Source organism: Calliopsis andreniformis, chromosome 2 (assembly GCF_051401765.1).
Source record: "Calliopsis andreniformis isolate RMS-2024a chromosome 2, iyCalAndr_principal, whole genome shotgun sequence".
NCBI lineage: Eukaryota > Metazoa > Arthropoda > Insecta > Hymenoptera > Andrenidae > Calliopsis > Calliopsis andreniformis.
In genome coordinates, this window is record NC_135063.1 from 10,676,629 (window position 1) to 10,699,023 (window position 22,395).

The 22,395-nt window shown below is 41.1% G+C and overlaps 1 protein-coding gene across 5 annotated transcripts in view; it reads left to right on the plus strand.

The window, feature by feature from the left end:
• Sls (sallimus) overlaps positions 1 to 15,702 on the plus strand; it is a 93,663-nt gene extending 77,961 nt beyond the window's left edge. For all 5 annotated transcript variants that reach the window (XM_076388118.1, XM_076388129.1, XM_076388150.1 and 2 more), the window contains 24 exons: positions 5 to 30; positions 123 to 6,792; positions 7,484 to 7,531; positions 7,621 to 7,734; positions 7,816 to 7,968; positions 8,045 to 8,408; positions 8,521 to 8,836; positions 8,937 to 9,225; positions 9,618 to 9,750; positions 9,871 to 10,307; positions 10,414 to 10,683; positions 10,913 to 11,291; positions 11,432 to 11,586; positions 11,706 to 11,996; positions 12,116 to 12,257; positions 12,335 to 12,604; positions 12,807 to 13,252; positions 13,345 to 13,644; positions 13,772 to 13,926; positions 14,001 to 14,151; positions 14,538 to 14,642; positions 14,722 to 14,919; positions 15,066 to 15,371; positions 15,500 to 15,702. In XM_076388118.1, coding sequence (XP_076244233.1) covers positions 5 to 30; positions 123 to 6,792; positions 7,484 to 7,531; positions 7,621 to 7,734; positions 7,816 to 7,968; positions 8,045 to 8,408; positions 8,521 to 8,836; positions 8,937 to 9,225; positions 9,618 to 9,750; positions 9,871 to 10,307; positions 10,414 to 10,683; positions 10,913 to 11,291; positions 11,432 to 11,586; positions 11,706 to 11,996; positions 12,116 to 12,257; positions 12,335 to 12,604; positions 12,807 to 13,252; positions 13,345 to 13,644; positions 13,772 to 13,926; positions 14,001 to 14,151; positions 14,538 to 14,642; positions 14,722 to 14,919; positions 15,066 to 15,371; positions 15,500 to 15,702 — 11,921 coding nt within the window. The remainder of the gene's footprint in view (positions 1 to 4; positions 31 to 122; positions 6,793 to 7,483; positions 7,532 to 7,620; positions 7,735 to 7,815; positions 7,969 to 8,044; positions 8,409 to 8,520; positions 8,837 to 8,936; positions 9,226 to 9,617; positions 9,751 to 9,870; positions 10,308 to 10,413; positions 10,684 to 10,912; positions 11,292 to 11,431; positions 11,587 to 11,705; positions 11,997 to 12,115; positions 12,258 to 12,334; positions 12,605 to 12,806; positions 13,253 to 13,344; positions 13,645 to 13,771; positions 13,927 to 14,000; positions 14,152 to 14,537; positions 14,643 to 14,721; positions 14,920 to 15,065; positions 15,372 to 15,499) is intronic.
• The last annotated feature ends 6,693 nt before the right edge of the window (positions 15,703 to 22,395 follow it).

The window sequence follows — 22,395 nt, forward strand, 5'->3', positions numbered from 1 at the left end:
CCAGATATCACGGAGAAGACGGTTCAAGAGGTGAGATTTTTTGTAATTTAATTTGTGTTTCTATACTGATTGATGAGCATAGCAATGGAAATATTAATTTCAATATTAATTTCTCTGAATAGGAGGAAATCATTGAGGAAGTTAAGGAAGTGACACCCGTCAAGAAAATTAAGAAGAAGAAGCCCGTGACAACTAAGGATGAAGTGACGGAAGAAATCGTAGAAGAAATAACAGTGGAAGAGCCTGAGGAGCAGAAGGCTAAACCAGTTGTGGAAGAAGAAGAGACAGTGACGATAACTGAACATGATGTTAGAAAAGCACCGAAGAAGAAGAAGGAGGTTGTGATCAAGGAGGAGGAAGAGATCTTTGAGACTATCGAGACACCCACGCAAAAGATAATCAGGAAGAAGATTCGTCCCATGAAGAAGGGCGAGAAGGAAGTCGTGGTTGAGGAGATCATTGTAAAACCGAAAGAAGAAACTATCGAAATGGAGGAACAACAAATAGTGGAAGTTATTGAAACTCCTACTAAGAAGGTTGTGAAGAAGAAGAAACCTGTGCCAAAAGAAGACGGTGTTACCGAAGAGGTCGTTGAGGAAATAATTATCGAGAAGCCGCAGAAGAAAAAGGCGAAGCCTATTGTGGAAGAAGAAAAAGAAATAGTCACAGTAACAGAAGTTGAGTTGAAAGAAGCACCTAAGAAGCCTGAAGAAATTATCGAGGAAGAAGAAATAATAGAAACCATTGAAACTCCGACGAAGAAGATCATTCGAAAGAAACCTAAGGACAAAAAAGAGAAGGTAGTTGAAGAAGTAATCCAAAAGACGATAGAAGAGGCACAAGTCATGGAAGAACAAGAAATTGTGGAAATCGTTGAAACACCTACGAAAAAGATAATCAAGAAAAAGAAAGCAACAATAAAAGAAGGTAAGGCACCTGAGGAAGAAGTTGAAGAAATTGTGATTGAGAAGCCAGTAAAAGAGAAAGCCAAGGGAGACATCATTCCTATAGAAGGTGTAGAAATTACGGAAGTTATTGCTGAAACACCTGTCGAAAAATTGCCAGAAGAAAAAGTTAAACCTGAAGAAGCTAAACCCTCAGAGATTCCAGAAGAAAAGGCGAAAGTAACGAAAGCTGTTGTTAAGAAGGCACCGAAGAAGAAGAAGGAGCCTGTTTCCGGGACTGAGGCTGTAGAAGAAGAAGAAATTGTGGAAGAAATAAAGCCAGAGGTGCCGAAAGAAGAGAAAGCGAAACCAACTGTTACAGAAAAGGAGGGTATTGAAATAACTGAAGTGATTTCTGAGGTCACCACGGAGGAACTTCCTGAAAAGGATAAACCTAAGAAGAAGAAAGCCACGGAAATTAAAGAAAAAGAAGAGAAAGTAATAACAGAGAAAGTTACAATAAAGAAAGCTCCGCATGAAGCTCTACCGGAGACTGAAGAACAGCCAGTGGAAGAAGTACAGGAACTTGTCCAAGAGAAGCCGAAAAAGACCAAGGCGAAGAAAGAGGTTACTCCCAAAGATAGCATAGTGACCACTGAAGTAATTACCACAACTGCTGAAGAAGAGTTGAAGGTTGAGAAACCGAAAGAAGACAAGGCTGTAGTGATCGAAGAGGAAGAGGAAATACCTAAAGTAGAAGAGAAGAAGGTCACCGTGAAAAAGGCTCCCAAGAAAAAACTCAAACCGACAGATGCTGAAGAGGAGCAAGTGGAAGAAGTTGTGGAAGAGATAGCACCTGAAGAGCCGAAAAAGAGAAAGGCTAAGAAGACAGTTATTCCTAAAGAAGAAATACAGACGACTGAAGTTGTACCGGAGGTCACTACAGAAGAAATAAAGGAGGAGAAACCTGAGGAAGAAAGGGCTGTTCCAGGAGAGGAAGAAAAAGTAGAGGAAGAAGCAAAGGTGGCGGAAGTCTCTGTGAAGAAAGTACCAAAAGAAAAGAAGAAGAAAGAAGAACCAGTAACTAATGGTGAAGTAATTGAAGAAAAGCCGAAAGAGAAGAAGGTCCCTGTAGAAAAACCGGAAGAAAAGAAAGTGCCTGAAGAGAAGCCTGAGGAGAAGGAAGAAGTGAAAGAGAAACCGAAGGAAGTGAAGCCTAAAGAGAAAGAAGAAGTGAAGGAAAAACCGAAGGAAGAGAAGCCAGAAGAAGTGAAAGAGAAACCAAAGAAGAAGAAACCAGCAGAAAAGAAACCCACTGTGTCAGAGGAAGTACAACGCGAGGAAATAGTGGAAGAAATAATTGAAGAAAAACCGAAAAAAGTAAAAGCTAAGAAAGAAGTTATTCCTAAAGACACTGTGGAGACTACTGAAGTCGTCCCTGAAACTGTGACAGAGGAACTACCAACTAAAGAACCAGAGGAGCGTAAAGCAGTTCCAGTTGAAGAGGAAGAAGAAGAAGAAGTGAAAGTGACAGAAGTTCCAGTAGAAAAAGCTCCAGAGAAGAAAAAGGAAGAAGTTCCAGAAGAAAAACCTGAAGAGGTCCCTGAGAAGCCTAAAGAGAAGGTCCCAAAGAAGAAGAAGAAGAAGCCAGCTAAGAAAGATGAGATTGAAGAATGGGTGGAGCCTGAATATGAAAGACCAGTACTGGAGCCAATGCCAGAGAAGATACAATGGGAACCGAAGAAGAAGAAGAAGGAGAAGAAGCCATTACCTGAATCACTGCAGAAATTGGTTCCTCAAAAGATAGAAAGGAAGGAAATCAAGCCAACAAAATTGAAATTCTCAGAGCCTGCGGAAACCGTTCAATTCGCGTCAATTAAACTTAAGAAGGTAGCTGTCCCCAAGAAGAAAAGTGTTGATGAAGCGAAATTCCCGAAAATCATGCTGCGTAGTAGAATCACATTTGTTGGCGACTATCCGCCAGAGTTGCAAATACCAAAGATCACGGTTCTAGAAGAAAACCCAGTTCAAACTGGAATTCTCTCTAGAAATACAGAAGAAGCCCTGAAAGTTCTGAAGAGAAAGATCAAGAAGGTTAAGCTTTCTGAGAAGGAAACAGCAGAGCTGGAGAAACTTGATCTAGAGTTTGAAGAATTGAAGAAGGTTCCTCTGGAGAAAATAGAAGATAAATCAGTTTATGAACGTCAGCCGAAGAAACCGGCGAAAGAACCTGAAGAGCCTCAGAAAGTGACTATTGGAAAGGGTAAGGTGCCGGAGGAAGAAAAGGTAGAACCTGAAAAGGTGAAACTGAAGAAAATACCTGAAAAGAAGCCTGAAGAGGTTGAAGAACCACTTAAGAAACCTGCGAAACCGGAACCTGAAGAAGAAGTTAAGCCCGAGAAGAAAGAGAAACCGAAAACGAAATTAGATCATGATGAATTTAAGCCACTGGACTTCGAAAGACCAGAGCTTGAGAAATATGAACCCGAAGAAGAGGAAAAACCAGAGAAACCGAAACCTGAACCAGTTCCAAAGCCATACGAAAAAGAGAAAAAGAAGAAACCAGATCAGGAAATTGAACAAGTTCCTCTGATAAAGGGTGAACCCAAACCACCAGAAACTGAAGAAGAACCAGAAGTCAAGTTTAGAATACCAACAAAGGATAAACCAGAGGAGGAACCAGAGAAGATAACGCTGAAAGGATGGAAGAAAGACAAGCCTGAAGATGAGGGCGAAAAGGAGTTCCCAGCAAAGGAAGAAGAAGAGGTTCCTAAAGTTCCAAAGGAAGAAACTGAAGAAGTTACTGTTAAACGTAAAGTGAAACCCAAGAAACCCAAAGAAAAGGCTCCTAAGGAAGAAGAGGTGACAATCAAGAAACCAGAAGAAAAGAAGCCAGAAGAAGTTCCTGAAGTTGTTGAAGAAATCACACTGAAGAAAGAACCAGAGAAACCAGTGGAAGAGGCTCCAGCCGAAGTTACGATTAAGAAACCTGTTGTAGAAGAAAAAGAAGTCGAAGAAGAGGAAACAGTGACTGAAGTCACTTTGAAGAAGAAACCAAAGAAACCTACTGAGGTTGTTGAAGAAGCAATCGTGAAGAAACCAAAGAAAAAGAAGCCTGTTGAAGAAGCAGTTGAAGAAGTTACCATTCAAAAGGTTGAAGTGACAGAAAAAGAAGAAGAGGAAGTGAAGGAAGAAGTTGTGGTCAAGAAGAAACCTAAAGAGAAACCTGTTCCCGAAGAGGTAGCTGAGGAAGTTACACTGAAGAAGCCGGAAGAAAAAGTTCCCGAAGAGGTAACTGAAGAAATTAAGAAACCAAAGAAGAAGAAGCCAGTGAAAGAAGAAGCTGTCGATGAAGTTACAATTAAGAAGCCTGTCGTAGAAGAAAAGAAAGAGGAAGAAGTAGTAGAAGAAGTGACTCTCAAGAAGAAGAAACCGAAAGGAAAACCTGTTCCAGAAGAGGTTACAGAAGAAGTTCAGCTGAAGAAGCCTGAGGAGAAGGAGAAGGCTCCTGAAGAAGTTAGCGAAAAGATAGAATTGAAGAAACCGAAGAAGAAACCAGTGGAAGAAGAAGCTGCCGATGAAGTTACTATTAAGAAACCTGTTGTGGAAGAGAAGAAGGAAGAAGAAGTGGTAGAAAAAGTTACTCTGAAGAAGAAAAAACCAAAAGAGAAGCCTGTGCCACAAGAAATTTCTGAAGAAGTCACGTTGAAGAAACCCGTACCAGAGGAAAAAGAGAAAGCTCCTGAGGAAGTCAGTGAACAAGTTGAACTAAAGAAACCTCAAAAGAAGGAGCCAGTGGTGGAAGAGGCCGCTGATGAAGTTACTATCAAGAAGGTTGTCGTGGAAGAAAAGGATGAAGAAGAGGTACCAGAACAAGTAGTTCTAAAGAAGAAGAAACCAGAAAAGAAGCCAGTACCAGAAGAAGTGGCAGAAGAGATCACGTTGAAGAAACCGGTACCAGAGGAGAAAGAGACGGCTCCTGAAGAAGTTAGTGAGAAGGTAGAATTAAAGAAACCGAAAAAGAAACCAGTACAAGAGGAAGCTGCCGATGAAGTCACCATTAAGAAACCAGTTGTAGAAGAGAAGAAAGAAGAGGAAGTAGTAGAGGAAGTCACTCTGAAGAAAAAGAAACTGAAGGAAAAACCAGTGCCTGAAGAAGTAGCTGACGAAATCACAATTAAGAAACCAGTACCAAAAGAAGAAGAAAAAGCTCCTGAAGAAGTTAGTGAACAAGTTGAAATAAAGAAACCAAAGAAGAAGAAGCCAGTAGTTGAAGAAGCTGCTGATGAAGTCACAATTAAGAAAGTTGTTGTAGAAGAAAAACCAGAGGAAGAGGAAGCTCCAGAACAAGTCACTCTTAAGAAGAAGAAACCAAAGGAAAAACCAATTGTTGAAGAAGTAAGCGAAGAAGTTACAGTAAAGAAACCTGTACCCAAAGAAGAAGAAAAGGCGCCAGAGGAGGTTAGCGAAAAAATAGAGGTGAAGAAACCAAAGAAGGAGAAACGTGTGGTAGAAGAGGCTGCTGATGAAGTCACAATCAAGAAAGTGGTTGTAGAAGAAAAACCAGAGGAAGAGGAAGCTCCAGAACAAGTCACTCTCAAGAAGAGGAAACCAAAAGAAAAGCCAACTGTAGAAGAAGAAGTGGCTGAAGAAATTACATTGAAGAAACCCACACCTAAAGAAGAAGAAAAGGCGCCGGAGGAGGTTAGCGAGAAGGTAGAGGTCAAGAAGCCAAAGAAGAAGAAACCTGTGGTAGAAGAGGCTGCGGATGAAGTCACGATCAAGAAAGTGGTTGTAGAAGAAAAACCAGAGGAAGAGGAAGCTCCAGAACAGGTCACTCTCAAGAAGAGGAAACCAAAGGAGAAACCAACTGTGGAAGAAGAAGTGGCTGAAGAAATTACATTGAAGAAACCCACACCTAAAGAAGAAGAAAAGGCCCCAGAGGAGGTTAGCGAGAAGGTAGAAGTGAAGAAACCGAAAAAGAAGAAACCTGTGGTAGAAGAGGCTGCGGATGAAGTCACAATTCAGAAACTAGTGCCCACAGAAGCTGAGGAGGCACCTGAAGAAGTCACCATCAAGAAAAAGAAAAAGCCAGAGAAGAAGCCAAGCATTACAGAAGAAGAAGAAACCTCAGTAACATTAAAGAAAGCTCTTGCTCCAGAGAAACCCACAGAAGAAGAAGAAGTATCGACCGACATTCAAATAAAGAAGAAGAAACCAAAACCAAAGATCGAAGAAGTGACAGCTGATGAACTCACGATTCAAAAGATCGAAGAAGTAGAGCAACCCGAGGAAGAAGAGATACACGAATTCACCTTCAAACGTAAACCACCTAAGCTACCTCCTAAACCTATTGAAGAAATCTACGAGGATGTCACACTTCGCAAGCTACGACCGAAGAAGAAACCCAGACCCGACATCAAGGAGGTAACCGACGTGGAGAACGTAACATTCCGTCCACGCAGAACGAAAACCAAAGAAGACGTGGAGCAGGAGTTCAAGATCTCCTTGAACACGTATGAGGAGGAGGACATCTCTATGTCTGGCAAAGTTCGTTTGAAGCCAAAGAAGAAACCGATGACGTACTCAGAGATGGCAGGAGAAGAGACTATCAGAATCATTCAGGAAATAGAAGACGACTCGGGTCCGATAATAGAAGAAATTATAGACGAATCTGATGAAGAGGGCAAGGACTATAGCATCGAGGAGCTAGAAACAGACGAGATGAACCTGCCACTGAGGAGGAGAAAGAAGAAGAAGGAACCTAGGCCGTACAATGTCGAGGACTTCGAAGAGGACGACGTGAAGTTGACACTGAAACCTGACAGGAAGTACTCGATCGAAGAAATGGACGAGTCGTTGGCGTTGAAACTGAAGAGCAAGAGACGCGTTTCCACATATGACGAAGGTTCGACAGGATTTCTTCATTGTCGCTTTCGCGGATAGCAACATTAATATGACATAACATGCTTTCAGCTAAAGTAGTGATTAACTGTTCTTCGCAAGGCAGTCGCTGTGTAGTGAGTATGTTCACCCCCTGCTGTCCTATAATTGAACATTTTCACCTTACTTCCCGCTTCTTGATCCACTGCGAATGAAAAGCATATCGGTACTTCGTATAACGTAGGTGTAGTTCCCATAGCGCTAGATGGCATCTAAAATAGGACATTAGCTATATCTTTAAAAACTGAAACATGACAATGGCCAAACTGCAAAAGTGATAGAGAGGAATCTCTTTACTTTCGGAGTAGAGCCACACCGTCGCGTTTCATTTCTTTTAAATATAGCTAATGTTCGACATTAGATGCTGTCGTGCACTAAGGGAACTTCCCCTACTTCAACGAAATGGCAGCAAAACGCTTAATAACGAATCTGTTGCGATATTAAATTAATTAAACTCGATTGCCTGTGAGGGCTTCGAGTATAATTGATTTTCTGCAGAATTATTGCTTCAGTTTCACGCATATATTAGATGTGGCAAGCTGATCAACGTGTTATCAATTTATAACTCTATAAGAATATGGTCTTTATTGATTGTTCTCGTTATGTCTCTTTTCCTTTGGTGATCAATGTTTTAATGTTCGTTGGTAACATTACAGAAGAGGCCACGCTTAGTATTACAAGAGAAGAAGATATTTCAGAAGAAGGTATGCCCTTATTTTGTTCAAATAAAATATTAGTCTTTTTATTAGAAGTGTTAGAACTACTGCAATTATTTTTATTGTCGATTTTTCAGACGAAATCGAGTACGTTGTACGCGATGGTGACACCATGTTCTCGATTTGCTCGTACGTGGCGGAAACTGATGAAGCCATCAATCTCGTCGAAGGAGAGAGAGTTTACGTTATTGGTAAATTTGTATTTTATGGAATACATGTGCAACAATATGCAGTTTACTGAAGGAAGGGTATTAAATATACGTTTTTTTTAGATCATACGAATCAGGACTGGTGGTTCGTGAAGAAACATCTGACAGAAGAAAAGGGTTGGGTTCCTGCGCAGTATCTGCTGAATGAAGCGCACTACACGCTTTACCTTCAGCGCAAACTGCACGAGAAAATTGACAAACTACCAGTCTTTGAAAGTGAGTTCAATTAGAACCCTCATTTATAACATATCATCGTGAACTGAATCTTAATATGTTCTAATTAATTATCCAGAACCAGCGCCTGGTGAAAAGGCAGTGGCACCAAGGTTCATCGAGAAGTTACAACCAATTCATACGCCAGATGGTTACACAGTTCAATTCGAGTGTCAAGTGGAAGGTGTACCGAGACCACAGATAACTTGGTTCCGACAGACAGCCATCATTAAGCCATCCCCTGACTTCCAAATGTACTATGACGACGATAACGTAGCAACTTTGATCATTAGAGAAGTATTCCCTGAAGATGCTGGTACCTTCACCTGCGTTGCCAAAAACGCTGCTGGATTCGCGTCCAGTACCACGGAATTGTCCGTAGAAGCTCCTCTTTCTGATCATGGATCAGATCTGACTGGGCCAAGCAGAAAGAGTCTATCGAGGTATATTTTACTACAAAATTCTCACAGCTTCCTAAACCAAATTAATATTTTCATTTATTTTGTACAAGTAAGAGTGAATCAATTACTCATTTAAATGAACAATCCTCTACAGAGAATCATCCCTGGCGGACATCTTGGAGGGAATACCACCGACGTTCTCTCGAAAACCGAAAGCAAAATACGTGAACGAGGGTGAAGATGTCATACTGGAATGTCGCTTAGTAGCGGTACCAGAACCAGAAATAACGTGGTACTACAAGGATACGCAAATCACAACCAAAGAGAATATTGTGGTAGCTACAGAAAGCGATATGCACATGTACTGCAGCGTTATCAAGATCAGCAAGGTGCAGAAGAAACAGGAAGGAAAGTATACCATCGTTGCCAAGAATAGGGAAGGTGAAGCAACTATTGAGATTCCTATGAAGGTTTGTAGACTTCATTTTAAAATTAATATTCAAGATTGCTATGAGCAATAAAATTCTATGTCTGATTTAAAAACATTAATATATTCTTGTTAAAACTTAGGTGAAGACTGGCAAACACGAACCACCAGAGATTTTAGAACCACTGCAATCTTACGTAGTGAGAGAAGGAGAGACTGTGGTACTCTCTACTCAAATAGTTGGAAACCCTGCACCAAAAGTCACCTGGCTAAAGAATGGAAAACCACTGAAGGGCTTAACACCGAAACAAGACGGCCACGTGAATACATTGACACTGATTCAACCTCAAGTGTCAGACACTGGAGACTACTCAGTAGTGGCTACCAACGATCTTGGTACTGCCGAGACGAAGGCTACGTTAACAGTTGAAAGTAAGAATTTTTTAATACATCTTTTGCATAAAGTATCTAACCATTTGATTGATGCTGATCATATATTAAAATCTTACGCTATATGGGATTAATTATGCTTTGGAACAATTTGTAAAAATAACATCTTTAAAAACTATTGCTTTGCAATAATGTAAAGATGATGTTAACATCATTATACATCACGCTTATACTTATGCTGCAATATGCTTTGCAAATATATTTTTCAGTAAATTTGAAGTCTTCGCTGTCCATTAATATTCATCAGCATACACATGAGCATTACACCGTGACAAAGGGTAGTGTATGCTTTTGCTTCTGCTTGCATGAATTTATAATTTGTATTCGAAACACAGTACAGTTGTCAATTTATACTAATATTTTCTGCCTTTTAGAAATACCAAGTGGAGCTCCAGAACCACCACTGTTCACGGAACGGTTCCAAGAACTCACTGTTCCAGAGAAGGGTACCTTCAAACTGGTGGCAAAGGTTACTGGAAATCCTGTACCAGAAGTCACGTGGTTGAGGTACGTTTCATTCAATAACTTTCAATTACTTAATTAAGAAAAAAGTTAAACGAACCAGAAATTTTAGTAACTAGAAATTGGAATATTCTAAATCGATATGTAAAAAATATTTTTTTACAGGAATAACCAGCCTTTGGAAAAATCTCCGAACATCACAGAAACCTACGATGGCGAAAATATTATACTCGAAATTAGAAACGCGGATTCAGAGGTGGACGCTGGTGACTACAAATGCATCGCTAGCAATCCTGTTGGAAAAGCATCACACGGTGCTCGAGTTACAGTAGACGTCGACAAAGTGACGTTCACGAAGACCCTAGAGAAAGAAGTCACCGTGGATGAATACAAAACTCTGGAACTAACTTGCGAGACATCTCATACAGTCTCTACAAAATGGTGGCACAACAACAAAGAAGTCAGCGGAATGGATCACCGCGAGATCATTCAAGAAGGACGTGTTCACAAATTGGTGATCAAGAAGACGAACATTACCGACGAGGGTACTTACGAGTGCACTGTTAAGAATCAGTCGACATCGAGCAAAGTGAAAGTGAAAGGTATGAATTTCAATGTGATAATCAAAGTTGGAATTTTATTAACTTTTAAATGTTCATGGAATGAAAAGAAATACTGGTTTCTAATCAATTTTTATTCTTCACATAGCCACCAAACCAGAGTTTGTAAAGAAATTACAAGATTGCGAGGTAAAGGAACGCGACGTAGCTATTTTGGAAGTCGAGATCACGTCACAGACAGCCGACGTAAAATGGTTCAAGGATGGCGAACCTCTGAGACCAGGCAAAGAAAAATTGGAGTTCGTGAAAGATGGCACTATCAGAAAGTTGCTCATTAGAAGTACTTCCGTGCACGATGAAGGAGAGTACATGTGCAGTTTATTAGATCAAGAATGCACGGCGGAAGTCACTGTCGTCGGTGAGTATTGACTTATTGAATTGTCAAAGCTAAACAATAAACGCAAATTAGGAAACTGAAAAGTAGAAAATTAGAAATCCTAGTTAAGAAAATAAAAAATGAAGAATGGAAGATAATAGAGATGAGTAACCTAGCCTACAACTTCAAAAATTTATAAAACCAGCTGAGAGTAACTTTGAAACTCAGGTACATTAGATATTGAATTGATATTCTTGTTCAATTATTCCAGAATTACCACCAGAAATTATCACCAAGATGCAAGACGTGACGATAGCTAGAGGCGAAAGAGCAACTTTCGATATCGAGCTGACGAAAGGAGACGCTTTAGTAAGATGGTTCAAAGATGGCCAAGAGTTGCAATTCTCCGAGCACATTCGACTATCGATCGATGGCAAGAGGCAGAAATTGAAGATCTATGACACGGAACCAGAAGACGCAGGTGTCTACTCTTGCCAAGTCGGCCAGCAGACGTCGTCAGCTAAGTTGACTGTCGAGGAACCTGGAGTGGATATTATCACAAGATTACCAGATGTGACTTTGGTACCATTGAACGCTGATGCCGTCTTTACAATTGAACTATCGCAGGATGTTCCAGTCACATGGCTCAAGTAAGATCGATATGTATAAATACATGTTTTTTTAGATCTATCTAGAAATCTTTAAATCACAAAATACTCAGGGGAATTTAATTTTAAATGATACTAGATCAATTTGAATTAAATTAAAATCTAATTTACTAATACTTCAGGAAAACGGAAGTCATCAAGGAGTCACCGAAATATACTATTATCGACGAAGGTACAGTGAAGAAACTAATTGTCAGGAAATGCACACCGGAAGACATCTCTGAATATACGGCTGTAGTGACGAACGTGAAGACATCATCGAAACTTAGAGTCGAAGGTACAATTCAGAATATCTTAAAACTTGTTTAAAATTGTCAACAAATTTTCTGATATTTTTAAACATTTAATTGCTTCTCAAAACGTGGTAATTAATTCAATTTTTTCAAACATTTTCAGTCATTGAAACACCTCCAAAGATCAGTCCAGACACTCCAAAGAAATACAAGGTGAGAAAAGGTGATGATGTGGAGATTGTCGTGAAATTCACTGGAACACCAAAGCCCCGCGACGAATGGACTGTGAATGGTCGGGTAGTCACAAAATCTAAACGAGTTGTACCAACACTTGACGAAGAATCCGCGAGTCTGACTATTAAGAAGATTCAAGAGGAAGATGTGGGTGACTACACATTGAAACTAGTGAACCACCTTGGTGATTGTAGCATAGATATCAACGTCGTCATAGTGCGTAAGTATCGTGTTCATATTTCAAAATGCAAATTTAGAAAATACTTAAAATTTCCTAAGTTAGATTTTAAAAAATAGATTGGAAAATATTTTCCTCCTCACGAAATAAAATCTTTACAGAGGTACCGAGTGCACCAGGAGCACCAGAGCCATTGGAAACAACTGACACTAGTGTCACACTTCACTGGAAGAAACCAGACTCTGATGGCAACTCACCCATCGTTGAGTACATTTTGGAGCACCAAGAAAAGACTGAAACTTCGTGAGTATATTCTAATTATTTCTTGATACAAGAAATTATGGAATATATTAAAATTTGTATTCTTTTTCCTCCCAAAGATGGACCAGGGTAACCGAGAATATAATAGAAACCACACACAAAGTAACGAAATTAACCACGAATAAGGAGTACACCTTCCGAGTGACTGCAGTCAACGAAGCAGGCCCAGGCGAAACGTCACCAACATCTCCATATATAAAGATAACAAAACCATCGGCAGAAGAACCACCAACTGTCCTAGAACCTCTGAAGAGTGTCGTTGTAGGACTTAAAGAAACAGTCACGCTATCGTGCGTCATCGGTGGAACACCCACTCCTGAGATTACCTGGTATATAATAACTACTAGCACCTTACAGATCGAATAACAGTAATTAATGTAATAATTAGTTTATCCAATGAGGAATAATAGTATTCAAAAGTATTAAAAATATCAGAACTAAGTTATTCTTTAAAGAAGTCAAATTTGTACAGCAAAAGAATTGAATGAACTATTAGTGAATACTAACACCAATAAATGACAATATTTTCAGGCTGAAAAATGGTGAAACATTCGAAGATACCAGCATCACCTACGAAAACCGCGTAGCAAAGTACACCATCACAGAAACAACAGAGACTTCATCAGCAACGTTTACAGTAAAGGCAAAGAACAGCATAGGAACAGCAGAGACGACGTGCGAACTCAAAGTACAAGAAGCACCGAAGATCACTTACGACGAGAGCTTGGCAAACCAGAACCTACCAGTGAACAGTCAATGGAAGATCGAGATCCAGACCAGCGGCTTCCCCAAACCGGAAGTAACGTGGTCGAAGAACAACAAGAAAGTCGTCGACAAGCGGGTATCCATTCACACCGAAGAGAAAACTTCTACTATCTCTATTTCTTCTCTGGTCAGGGAAGACACTGCAACCTACACAGCAAAGGCTGCCAACCAAGCAGGCAGTTCTTCAGTCGATCTGCATCTCAGAGTCATTGGTGAGTTTTAAAGATATCTGCATTTGGTACATTGAGCGTAATATAAATCTCCATCTGCTTGAACACTTATGTGGCTTTTTGCAATCGTTTAGATAAGCCAGGAAAACCACAGGGACCAGTTATCTTCAAGGAGATTAGACAAGACCGTGTCACACTGGAATGGCGACCACCAGCGGACGACGGTGGAATTGAAATTGAGAAGTACATTATTGAGAAGTGTGAACCAGGCAAGACCTGGATGAAAGTCGCTGACATTGACAAAGAAGTGGAGAGCTTCTGCGTGCACAAGCTGCAGCAGAATGCGGAGTACATCTTTAGAATCACCGCTAGGAACGCTGTTGGAGCGTCCGAGCCTTTGGAATCTGATGTAGTTAAGATGAGGACTTCCTTCGGTAAGTTACGAATATTGCATGTAATAATAATACTCCATCGTTGTAATCTTTGTCTCTTAAAATTATTTGTAAGTACCCCCCTGTAAGAGATTCCATGAATGTATACTATTAACTATTGATTCAACAGAACCACCAGGAGCACCAAGAGGACCACTGGAAGTGTCAGGAATGACAAAGACATCGTTCACGATAAAATGGCAGCCTCCAGAGAACGACGGTGGAACACCAATTACAGAATATATCGTCGAGATGAAGGAGGAATCAAAGAAGGCTTGGCAGAAGGTTATTAAGAATTTAATAGAGTCGAAAAAGTCAGAACTAGAAAATTTTAATTTACGAATATTTGGCATTTATAGATCGGCAGCACCAAACACGAAGTGACCAACTTCAGCGTATCAAACTTAAAGACAGACGTACCTTACAACTTCAGGATAACAGCGAAGAACAGCGTTGGAACTGGACCTCCATTCGTAGCTGAAGAACCAATTGCAGCAGGCAAACGACTCAGTAAGCAAATCTGGTTAATTATTTCTAAGATTAGAGTATTAATCACCTAGCTGAACTAATTAAATAGGTTTGAATAATATAATCTTATTGAATAGGAAAGCTAATAATTTTACTATAGCACACTTAGATGCTTTATTGCAATTAATTTTAATCTAAATATCAGCCTCTAATGTAATCTTAAGGCTTCACTTATTAAACGCTTCTGCTATCGCTCATTATCAGAAATAACAAAGCTCACCGAAAGCAGCATGTATGCTCTGCTGGGTATATTCCCACCATCGAAAGCAGTCATCAGCAAGAGTAAGTCCTGGAAACCTAGCTGTTAGATATTCCTACAATAAAATGAGTCTCTGACTTGTTAACTGAACATGTAAAATAATTCTTAGCACCACCATCGAGTCCACAACACGTGCAAGTGACGAATGTTACCAGCAAGAGCGTGACTCTCAGCTGGTCGCCACCAGCCAGCAATGGAGGCACCGAACTCACAGGTAAATTACTTTTTAAAACAGTCACTAAGTTAATTAAGTAGCTGACACTGAATAATGACAAATTTATCATTCTGAATAGGATATGTCATCGAGAAAAGACCACTGATCGGAAAAGGAGCAAGATGGACAAAGATTGTCACCTTAGATGCCACGACGCTACAGTATTGCGTCGAGAACTTGAAGGAGAGCGAATTCCTCTTCAGGATCTTCGCTGAGAACAATATGGGACTCAGTTTACCTACGAATTCGGAACCTGTTACCCTAAAGACTCATGCCAGTAAGTAGTCGCATATGAAACTTGGAAAGGTTGATGCGAAACATTATTTAAATCGTACGAGTTATACTGCAGTAAATTTTGGAATATTAGACTATTAGCCTTCGATGCTCCCAACATAATTAACGTTTTAATTATAAATATCATAGGCGTTCCCACACCGCCAACAGCACCGCTGGAAATCAGACAAATCGCAGCGAATACAGTAGTAATTGCTTGGGGAAGGCCAGAATCCGATGGTGGTGCTCCATTGGAAGGCTACAAGATCGCCATCAGGGACGCGCAGAAGACAATGTGGATCGAAGTGGGCCGTGTGAACGCAGACGTGCAGAAATTAAACATCAGGGACCTTCAAGAGAATCACATGTACCTCATCAGGATTTATGCAAGGAACGAGATCGGCCTCAGCGATCCCTTGGAATCTGACGAACCCTTCAAGATCGTACCAGCTTCCGGTAAGACATCTTCATTGTGCATTTTGTAGAATAAGTACCGAAATGAAATGTATCAATAATTCTAGCGTTTGTTGCCTAATAATTCTATGATTCCTTTTCATTAACAATGAATTTTTTTGATGTTACAGAACTGGCAGTAGTGGAACCAATCGCAGAAGCTACGGAGAAGGGTGAAACCGCATCCGTGAGCTTCAGCACAGAAAACACGAGTTCATGGCTTCGAGAACATAATATGGATGCTGATATACATACGTACGCGAGAGCAAGGCTTCTTAGACAAGACGAATACTTCTTCCGCATTTGGCACTACGCTAAAAAACTCTTTGAGTAAGCATTTCTATGATTCAACGACAGAGGGAACGAAACACGAGGACATTCGTTCTTTTTATTGAGGACCACACATATTTAAAGCATAATTAATGGAAAAGGAATGAAGAAATGAAGAAATATCACTCATTAGTGGCAGTTTTAGCAATTTAACAATTTCGTACTATCACAGTACTATTTCTGCAGAGAACTCATTTTTTTCGCACGAATTTTACTTGATCTCTCACGCGAACACCGTCACAGACAACGAAACTATATTAATCGAATTGTTCCTCTCTAGAAGCAATCATGTAGCGACTTAAATTGATAGTCGATACTGGATGGGTGTAGAATCTAGTCAACCTAGAGTAATTTACTTTTTTAAACGGACCAAGACTTCCTCGAGTACACTTGGAATGGATACATTTAGAACTGGAGAGCAACGTGCCGCGCTCCAGTTTCTCAAGATAATCGCTGTATCTCTTAATAACCTTGTGGCGAAAAATTCGCACGAAATGAAGAGGGTGACTCGATACATTTATCTTGACAGGAAGCCAAGAAACGGTGTCAGAAGTTTTCGCGTATGATATCTTTTCTCTTTACGAAACGCATTTCTTTTTGAACTAATAATATGTACAGTAGATAGCAACATAAACGATCATTAAAGCTTCGATACACTGTTCCTTCGTTTCATGATTTCTATCTTACAATAGAAGTAATTCGAAGTGACCTCTCATTCGCACGAATTTTTTACCACTATGTCATGTTACATGTAAGAAGGAGATGACTCAACTTCCTCGAGATTCCTTTTCGTACAAAGAATGCTCTTCGTCGAGCCGTCGACAAAAATCCTATCGATACTGAACCCCCGAGACTAAGAACGTCGAAGAATGTGATAATCGATTGCTCGAGAACGAGTACCTTATGTAAAGAAGTGATTTAGGAAAGATTAAGGACACTTGAAACTCCTCAAGACCATTTTACCCTCCCAACTCCCCTTCCCGCCTAATTTTCCAACATCCTTTGTATTTATACTACACATTATACGTATAGCGCGGATGGAAAGCAACGTTCAATTACTCACCCGAGTTTGCGAGGATTACTTTTAGTATTTATTCTATTAATAATGTATAATATATATTTAATTGTTACTCGTTATATTATAATTAATTAATAATTGCCGTCGATAGTCGGCAATCGACGTTACTACGACTGGTCAACAAGACTAGATATACATATATGTACTTATATGATATGAAGCGAAGACATGCCACACGTGGTTGGTGTCGCGAGACGAACAAAATATAGGTGCAAGAACAACATCCATTATTCACCAACGACGCGTCGCATACTTTGCATTACGTTGTAAGACATATCTTTTTTTGCGAATTAAATTATTGAAAAAATAATACATGAAAGTGTTCGTCTTTAATTGCATTCAAACGTTCTCCTATTTCTCTACAATCCTCTGTACTATGAATCTATGCAAAAACTACATAATACATTATTTTAACAAAATAACGAAACAAAGGCGCTCAGTATAAATCCTGAACTATAAAAAACAAGCGAAGAAATGAGAAGGTATCAAGAGAAATATACGAATGGTTAGGGGGAGCCTCCCCAAAAATAAGAAAGAAACGAAGGGTCAAGAAAAATGTCGAGTCGTAGCGGAAACCTCTCCACAAACAAGACAAAAATCATCGACTCTAGACAGACTCAACAAACTAATACACAAATCTTACTTATCTATTCATACATCTAAACACAGTACACAGCCATTAGCACGGACAGAGCCGCCCCAGGTCTCACCACGAGGAGGTTGCTGTGCTGGAGACCCACAGGGAGATAGATGGAAACAAAGTTCCATCGATCTCCCTTTACAAAAATCTTAAACTAACAAGCCAAAGACATGAATGGAATCTAGGTTCCATACAAGTCTTTAGCTTGGACCTTAAAGTAGGAAATTGTCGAGCTATCATTAGGAATGGTTTGATTGAATTGGACTCTACAGCTAATGCAACCGTGAAATAGACGAGCGATGGTGTGAGCTCTACCATCTTGAAGGCCGGTAGGTCGGAGTGGCGCACGGCACTACATGATTCAGTCAATTGTCCATTGCTCCCTGCTGCCACATAGGAGCTACCGAAGTAGACCTAATTCCGACAGGCTGGTAAAGAGAATGTGCAAAAGGCGGAAACGTGTAGTTTCCACAGTCGAGTGTGTCTTTCCACACACCCTACTGTGTCCGTCGCGTCACTCCTAGTACAGACCCCCAAGAGGAGAACACACTCCACCGACCGACGATTCCACGGTTGGTCACATGCTTCTACCAAGAGAAGCAGAGGTGACTTCCTCACCAAAGATGAGGAACAAGTATCAAAAAAAGAAGTTAAGAAATGACAACTCGACAATTGTACAGTGCATTTAAACTAGAGAGGCAAAGACATGGATGGAAGCCACGTTCCATCCACGCCTTTCCCTTGAATCTCAAAGTAGAGAAGCGCCAAGTAATCATAGAGTAGAGATTGGGAATATTTAGAATCTACCGCGTAAGGCAACCATGAAATAGACAATCGGTGGTGCGAGTTCTACCACCTTGAAGACGGGTACTAGAAGAAGGCGACTGGCACCTCACAGCACAATCAGTTGCCTGATTGAACTGTGGGGTTTCCACCTGCAAGTGTGTCATACCACACACCATTCGGTGTCCGCATCGTCTCTCGCTAGTACAAACCCCCAAGGGAAGAAGAACAAGCTCCATCGACCGCCGATTCCACAGTTGGACGTTTGCTTCTACTAAGAGAAGCAGATGACCTCCTCACAGAAGGTGAGGAGGAAGTAACCGAGCAAAGAGAGTTAAGAAATGACAACTTGGCAGTGTTACAATGACTTTACAATGCAATCTTAGAAGTAGGGTCTTAAAAATATTCTACGCGATTGCGACTTATAAACTAGTAGCGATGAATCCCTCGGCGGATGCGACGTCTTCGTTCTTCAATCTTCAAGTTGATAATAAGGAGAGAACCAGCGAAGGAAGAGTTTGTAGAAGAATATATCAACGATTGGGGGAGCCTCCCCAAGAATACCCCAACGTTGGCACAGCCATTGGCCCGGACAGAACCGGCCCGGGTCTCACCACGAGGAGGTTGCTGTGCTGGAGACCCGTATGGAGATCACAGAAATGAGAAAGGATTGACAGAACAATTCCTATTCCGAGTCAAGAGAGAACGTATTTAACCAGAAAACAGAATTGGACGACGATGGCATTTGGTTGAATACTTCTTCGATGTTCATCTAAACCCTGAAATGTTAAAAAGTAGAAATGCAAATAAAATCCCTCGGGGGATACAATGTCTTCGTTCAATGAATGATCTTCATGTGATGATAAGTATTATTAGTGATGAAATCAACAAGAGGTAAATGAATGAAAGAGCCTCTCCAAGAAGAAGAGCAGAACCAGAAGTCAAAAGAAATACATAAATCATTAAGGGAGTCTTCCCAAGAATATTAAAGGAACCATAGAGGTTCAAGAGAACGAACAAATTCATATACACCCCTACCTAAGGACCCTTACATCTAATACAAGATGCACAGCCATTAGCACGGACAGAGCCGCCCCAGGTCTCACCACGAGGAGGTTGCTGTGCTGGAGACCCACAGGGAGATAGATGGAAACAAAGTTCCATCGATCTCCCTTTACAAAAATCTTAAACTAACAAGCCAAAGACATGAATGGAATCTAGGTTCCATACAAGTCTTTAGCTTGGACCTTAAAGTAGGAAATTGTCGAGCTATCATTAGGAATGGTTTGATTGAATTGGACTCTACAGCTAATGCAACCGTGAAATAGACGGGCGATGGTGCGAGGTCTACCACTTGAAGGCCGGTAGGTCGGAGAGGCGTACGGCACTACACGATTCAGTCAATTGACCATTGCTCCCTGCTGCCACATAGGAGCTACCGAAGTAGACCTAATTCCGACAGGCTGGTAAAGAGAATGTGCAAAAGGCGGAAACGTGTAGTTTCCACAGTCGAGTGTGTCTTTCCACACACCCTACTGTGTCCGTCGCGTCACTCCTAGTACAGACCCCCAAGAGGAGAACACGCTCCACCGACCGACGATTCCACGGTTGGTCACATGCTTCTACCAAGAGAAGCAGCGGTGACTTCCTCACCAAAGATGAGGAACAAGTATCAAAAAAAGAAGTTAAGAAATGACAACTCGACAATTGTACAGTGATTTAAACTAGAGAGGCAAAGACATGGATGGAAGCCACGTTCCATCCACGCCTTTTCCTTGGTTCTCAAAGTAGAGAAGCGCCAAGTAATCATCGAGTACAGATTGGGAGTATTTAGAATCTACCGCGTACGGCAACCATGAAATAGACAATCGGTGGTGCGAGTTCTTCCACCTTGAAGGCGGGTACTAGGAGAAGGCGACTGGCACCTCACAGCGCAATCAGTTGCCTGATTGAACTGTGGGGTTTCCACCTGCAAGTGTGTCATACCACACACCATTCGGTGTCCACATCGTCTCTCGCTAGTACAAACCCCCAAGGGAAGAAGAACAAGCTCCATCGACCGCCGATTCCACAGTTGGACGTTTGCTTCTACTAAGAGAAGCAGATGACCTCCTCACAGAAGGTGAGGAGGAAGTAACCGAGCAAAGAGAGTTAAGAAATGACAACTTGGCAGTGTTACAATGACTTTACAATGCAATCTTAGAAGTAGGGTCTTAAAAATATTCTACGCGATTGCGACTTATAAACTAGTAGCGATGAATCCCTCGGCGGATGCGACGTCTTCGTTCTTCAATCTTCAAGTTGATAATAAGGAGAGAACCAGCGAAGGATGAGTTTGTAGAAGAATATATCAACGATTGGGGGAGCCTCCCCAAGAATACCCCAACGATGGCACAGCCATTGGCCCGGACAGAACCGGCCCGGGTCTCACCACGAGGAGGTTGCTGTGCTGGAGACCCGTATGGAGATCACAGAAATGAGAAAGGATTGACAGAACAATTCCTATTCCGAGTCAAGAGAGAACGTATTTAACCAGAAAACAGAATTGGACGACGATGGCATTTGGTTGAATACTTCTTCGATGTTCATCTAAACCCTGAAATGTTAAAAAGTAGAAATGCAAATAAAATCCCTCGGGGGATACAATGTCTTCGTTCAATGAATGATCTTCATGTGATGATAAGTATTATTAGTGATGAAATCAACAAGAGGTAAATGAATGAAAGAGCCTCTCCAAGAAGAAGAGCAGAACCAGAAGTCAAAAGAAATACATAAGTCATTAAGGGAGTCTTCCCAAGAATAATAAAGAAACTATAGAAGTTCAAATGAACGAAAAAATTGATATACACCCCAACCTAAGGACCCTTAGATCTAATACAAGATGCACAGCCATTAGCACGGACAGAGCCGCCCCAGGTCTCACCACGAGGAGGTTGCTGTGCGGGAGACCCACAGGGAGATAGATGGAACCAAAGTTCCATCGATCTCCCTTTACAAAAATCTTAAACTAACAAGCCAAAGGCATAAATGGAAGTCAAGTTCCATCCACACCTTCAGCTTAGTTCTTATAGTAGAGACGTGCCAAGTAATCATGAAGTAGAGATTGGGAATGGTTAAAGTCTACCGCGTAAGACAACCATGAAATAGACAATCGGTGGTGCGAGTCCTTCCACCTTGAAGGCGGGTACTAGGAGAAGGCGACTGGCACCTCACAGCGCAATCAGTTGCCTGATTGAACTGTGGGGTTTCCACCTGCAAGTGTGTCATACCACACACCATTCGGTGTCCACATCGTCTCTCGCTAGTACAAACCCCCAAGGGAAGAAGAGCAAGCTTCATCGACCGCCGATTCCACAGTTGGTCGTTTGCTTCTACTAAGAGAAGCAGATGACCTCCTCACAGAAGGTGAGGAGGAAGTAACCGAGCAAAGAGAGTTAAGAAATGACAACTTGGCAGTGTTACAATGCTTTACAATGTTAACTTACAACTATGGCCTTAAACTGATTCTTCGAATTAGACACTTATTAGCTAGAAACGGTCAATCCCTCGGCGGATGCGATGTTTTCTTTATAGAAACGATAAAGAGTAAAGACAGAACTTTACGAACCAAAAGCGATGAATCCCTCGGTGGATGCGATGTCTTCTGTAGTCTTAAAGATACACTCTTAAAAATAGTCTTAAAGTCTATGATTTGAACTAACAAGCCAAAGACATGGATGGAAACCAAATTCCATCCACGCCTTTGCCTTGGACGTTAAAGTAGAGAAGTGCCAAGTAATCATTGAGAAGAGATTGGGAATAGTTAAAATCTACCGCGTAAGACAACCATGAAATAGACAATCGGTGGTGCGAGTTCTTCCACCTTGAAGGCGGGTACTAGGAGAAGGCGACTGGCACCTCACAGCACAATCAGTTGCCTGATTGAACTGTGGGGTTTCCACCTGCAAGTGTGTCATACCACACACCATTCGGTGTCCGCATCGTCTCTCGCTAGTACAAACCCCCAAGGGAAGAAGAGCAAGCTCCATCGACCGCCGATTCCACAGTTGGACATTTGCTTCTACTAAGAGAAGCAGATGACCTCCTCACAGAAGGTGAGGAGGAAGTAACCGAGCAAAGAGAGTTAAGAAATGACAACTTGGCAGTGTTACAATGACTTTACAATGCAAACTTAGAAGTAGGGTCTTAAAAATATT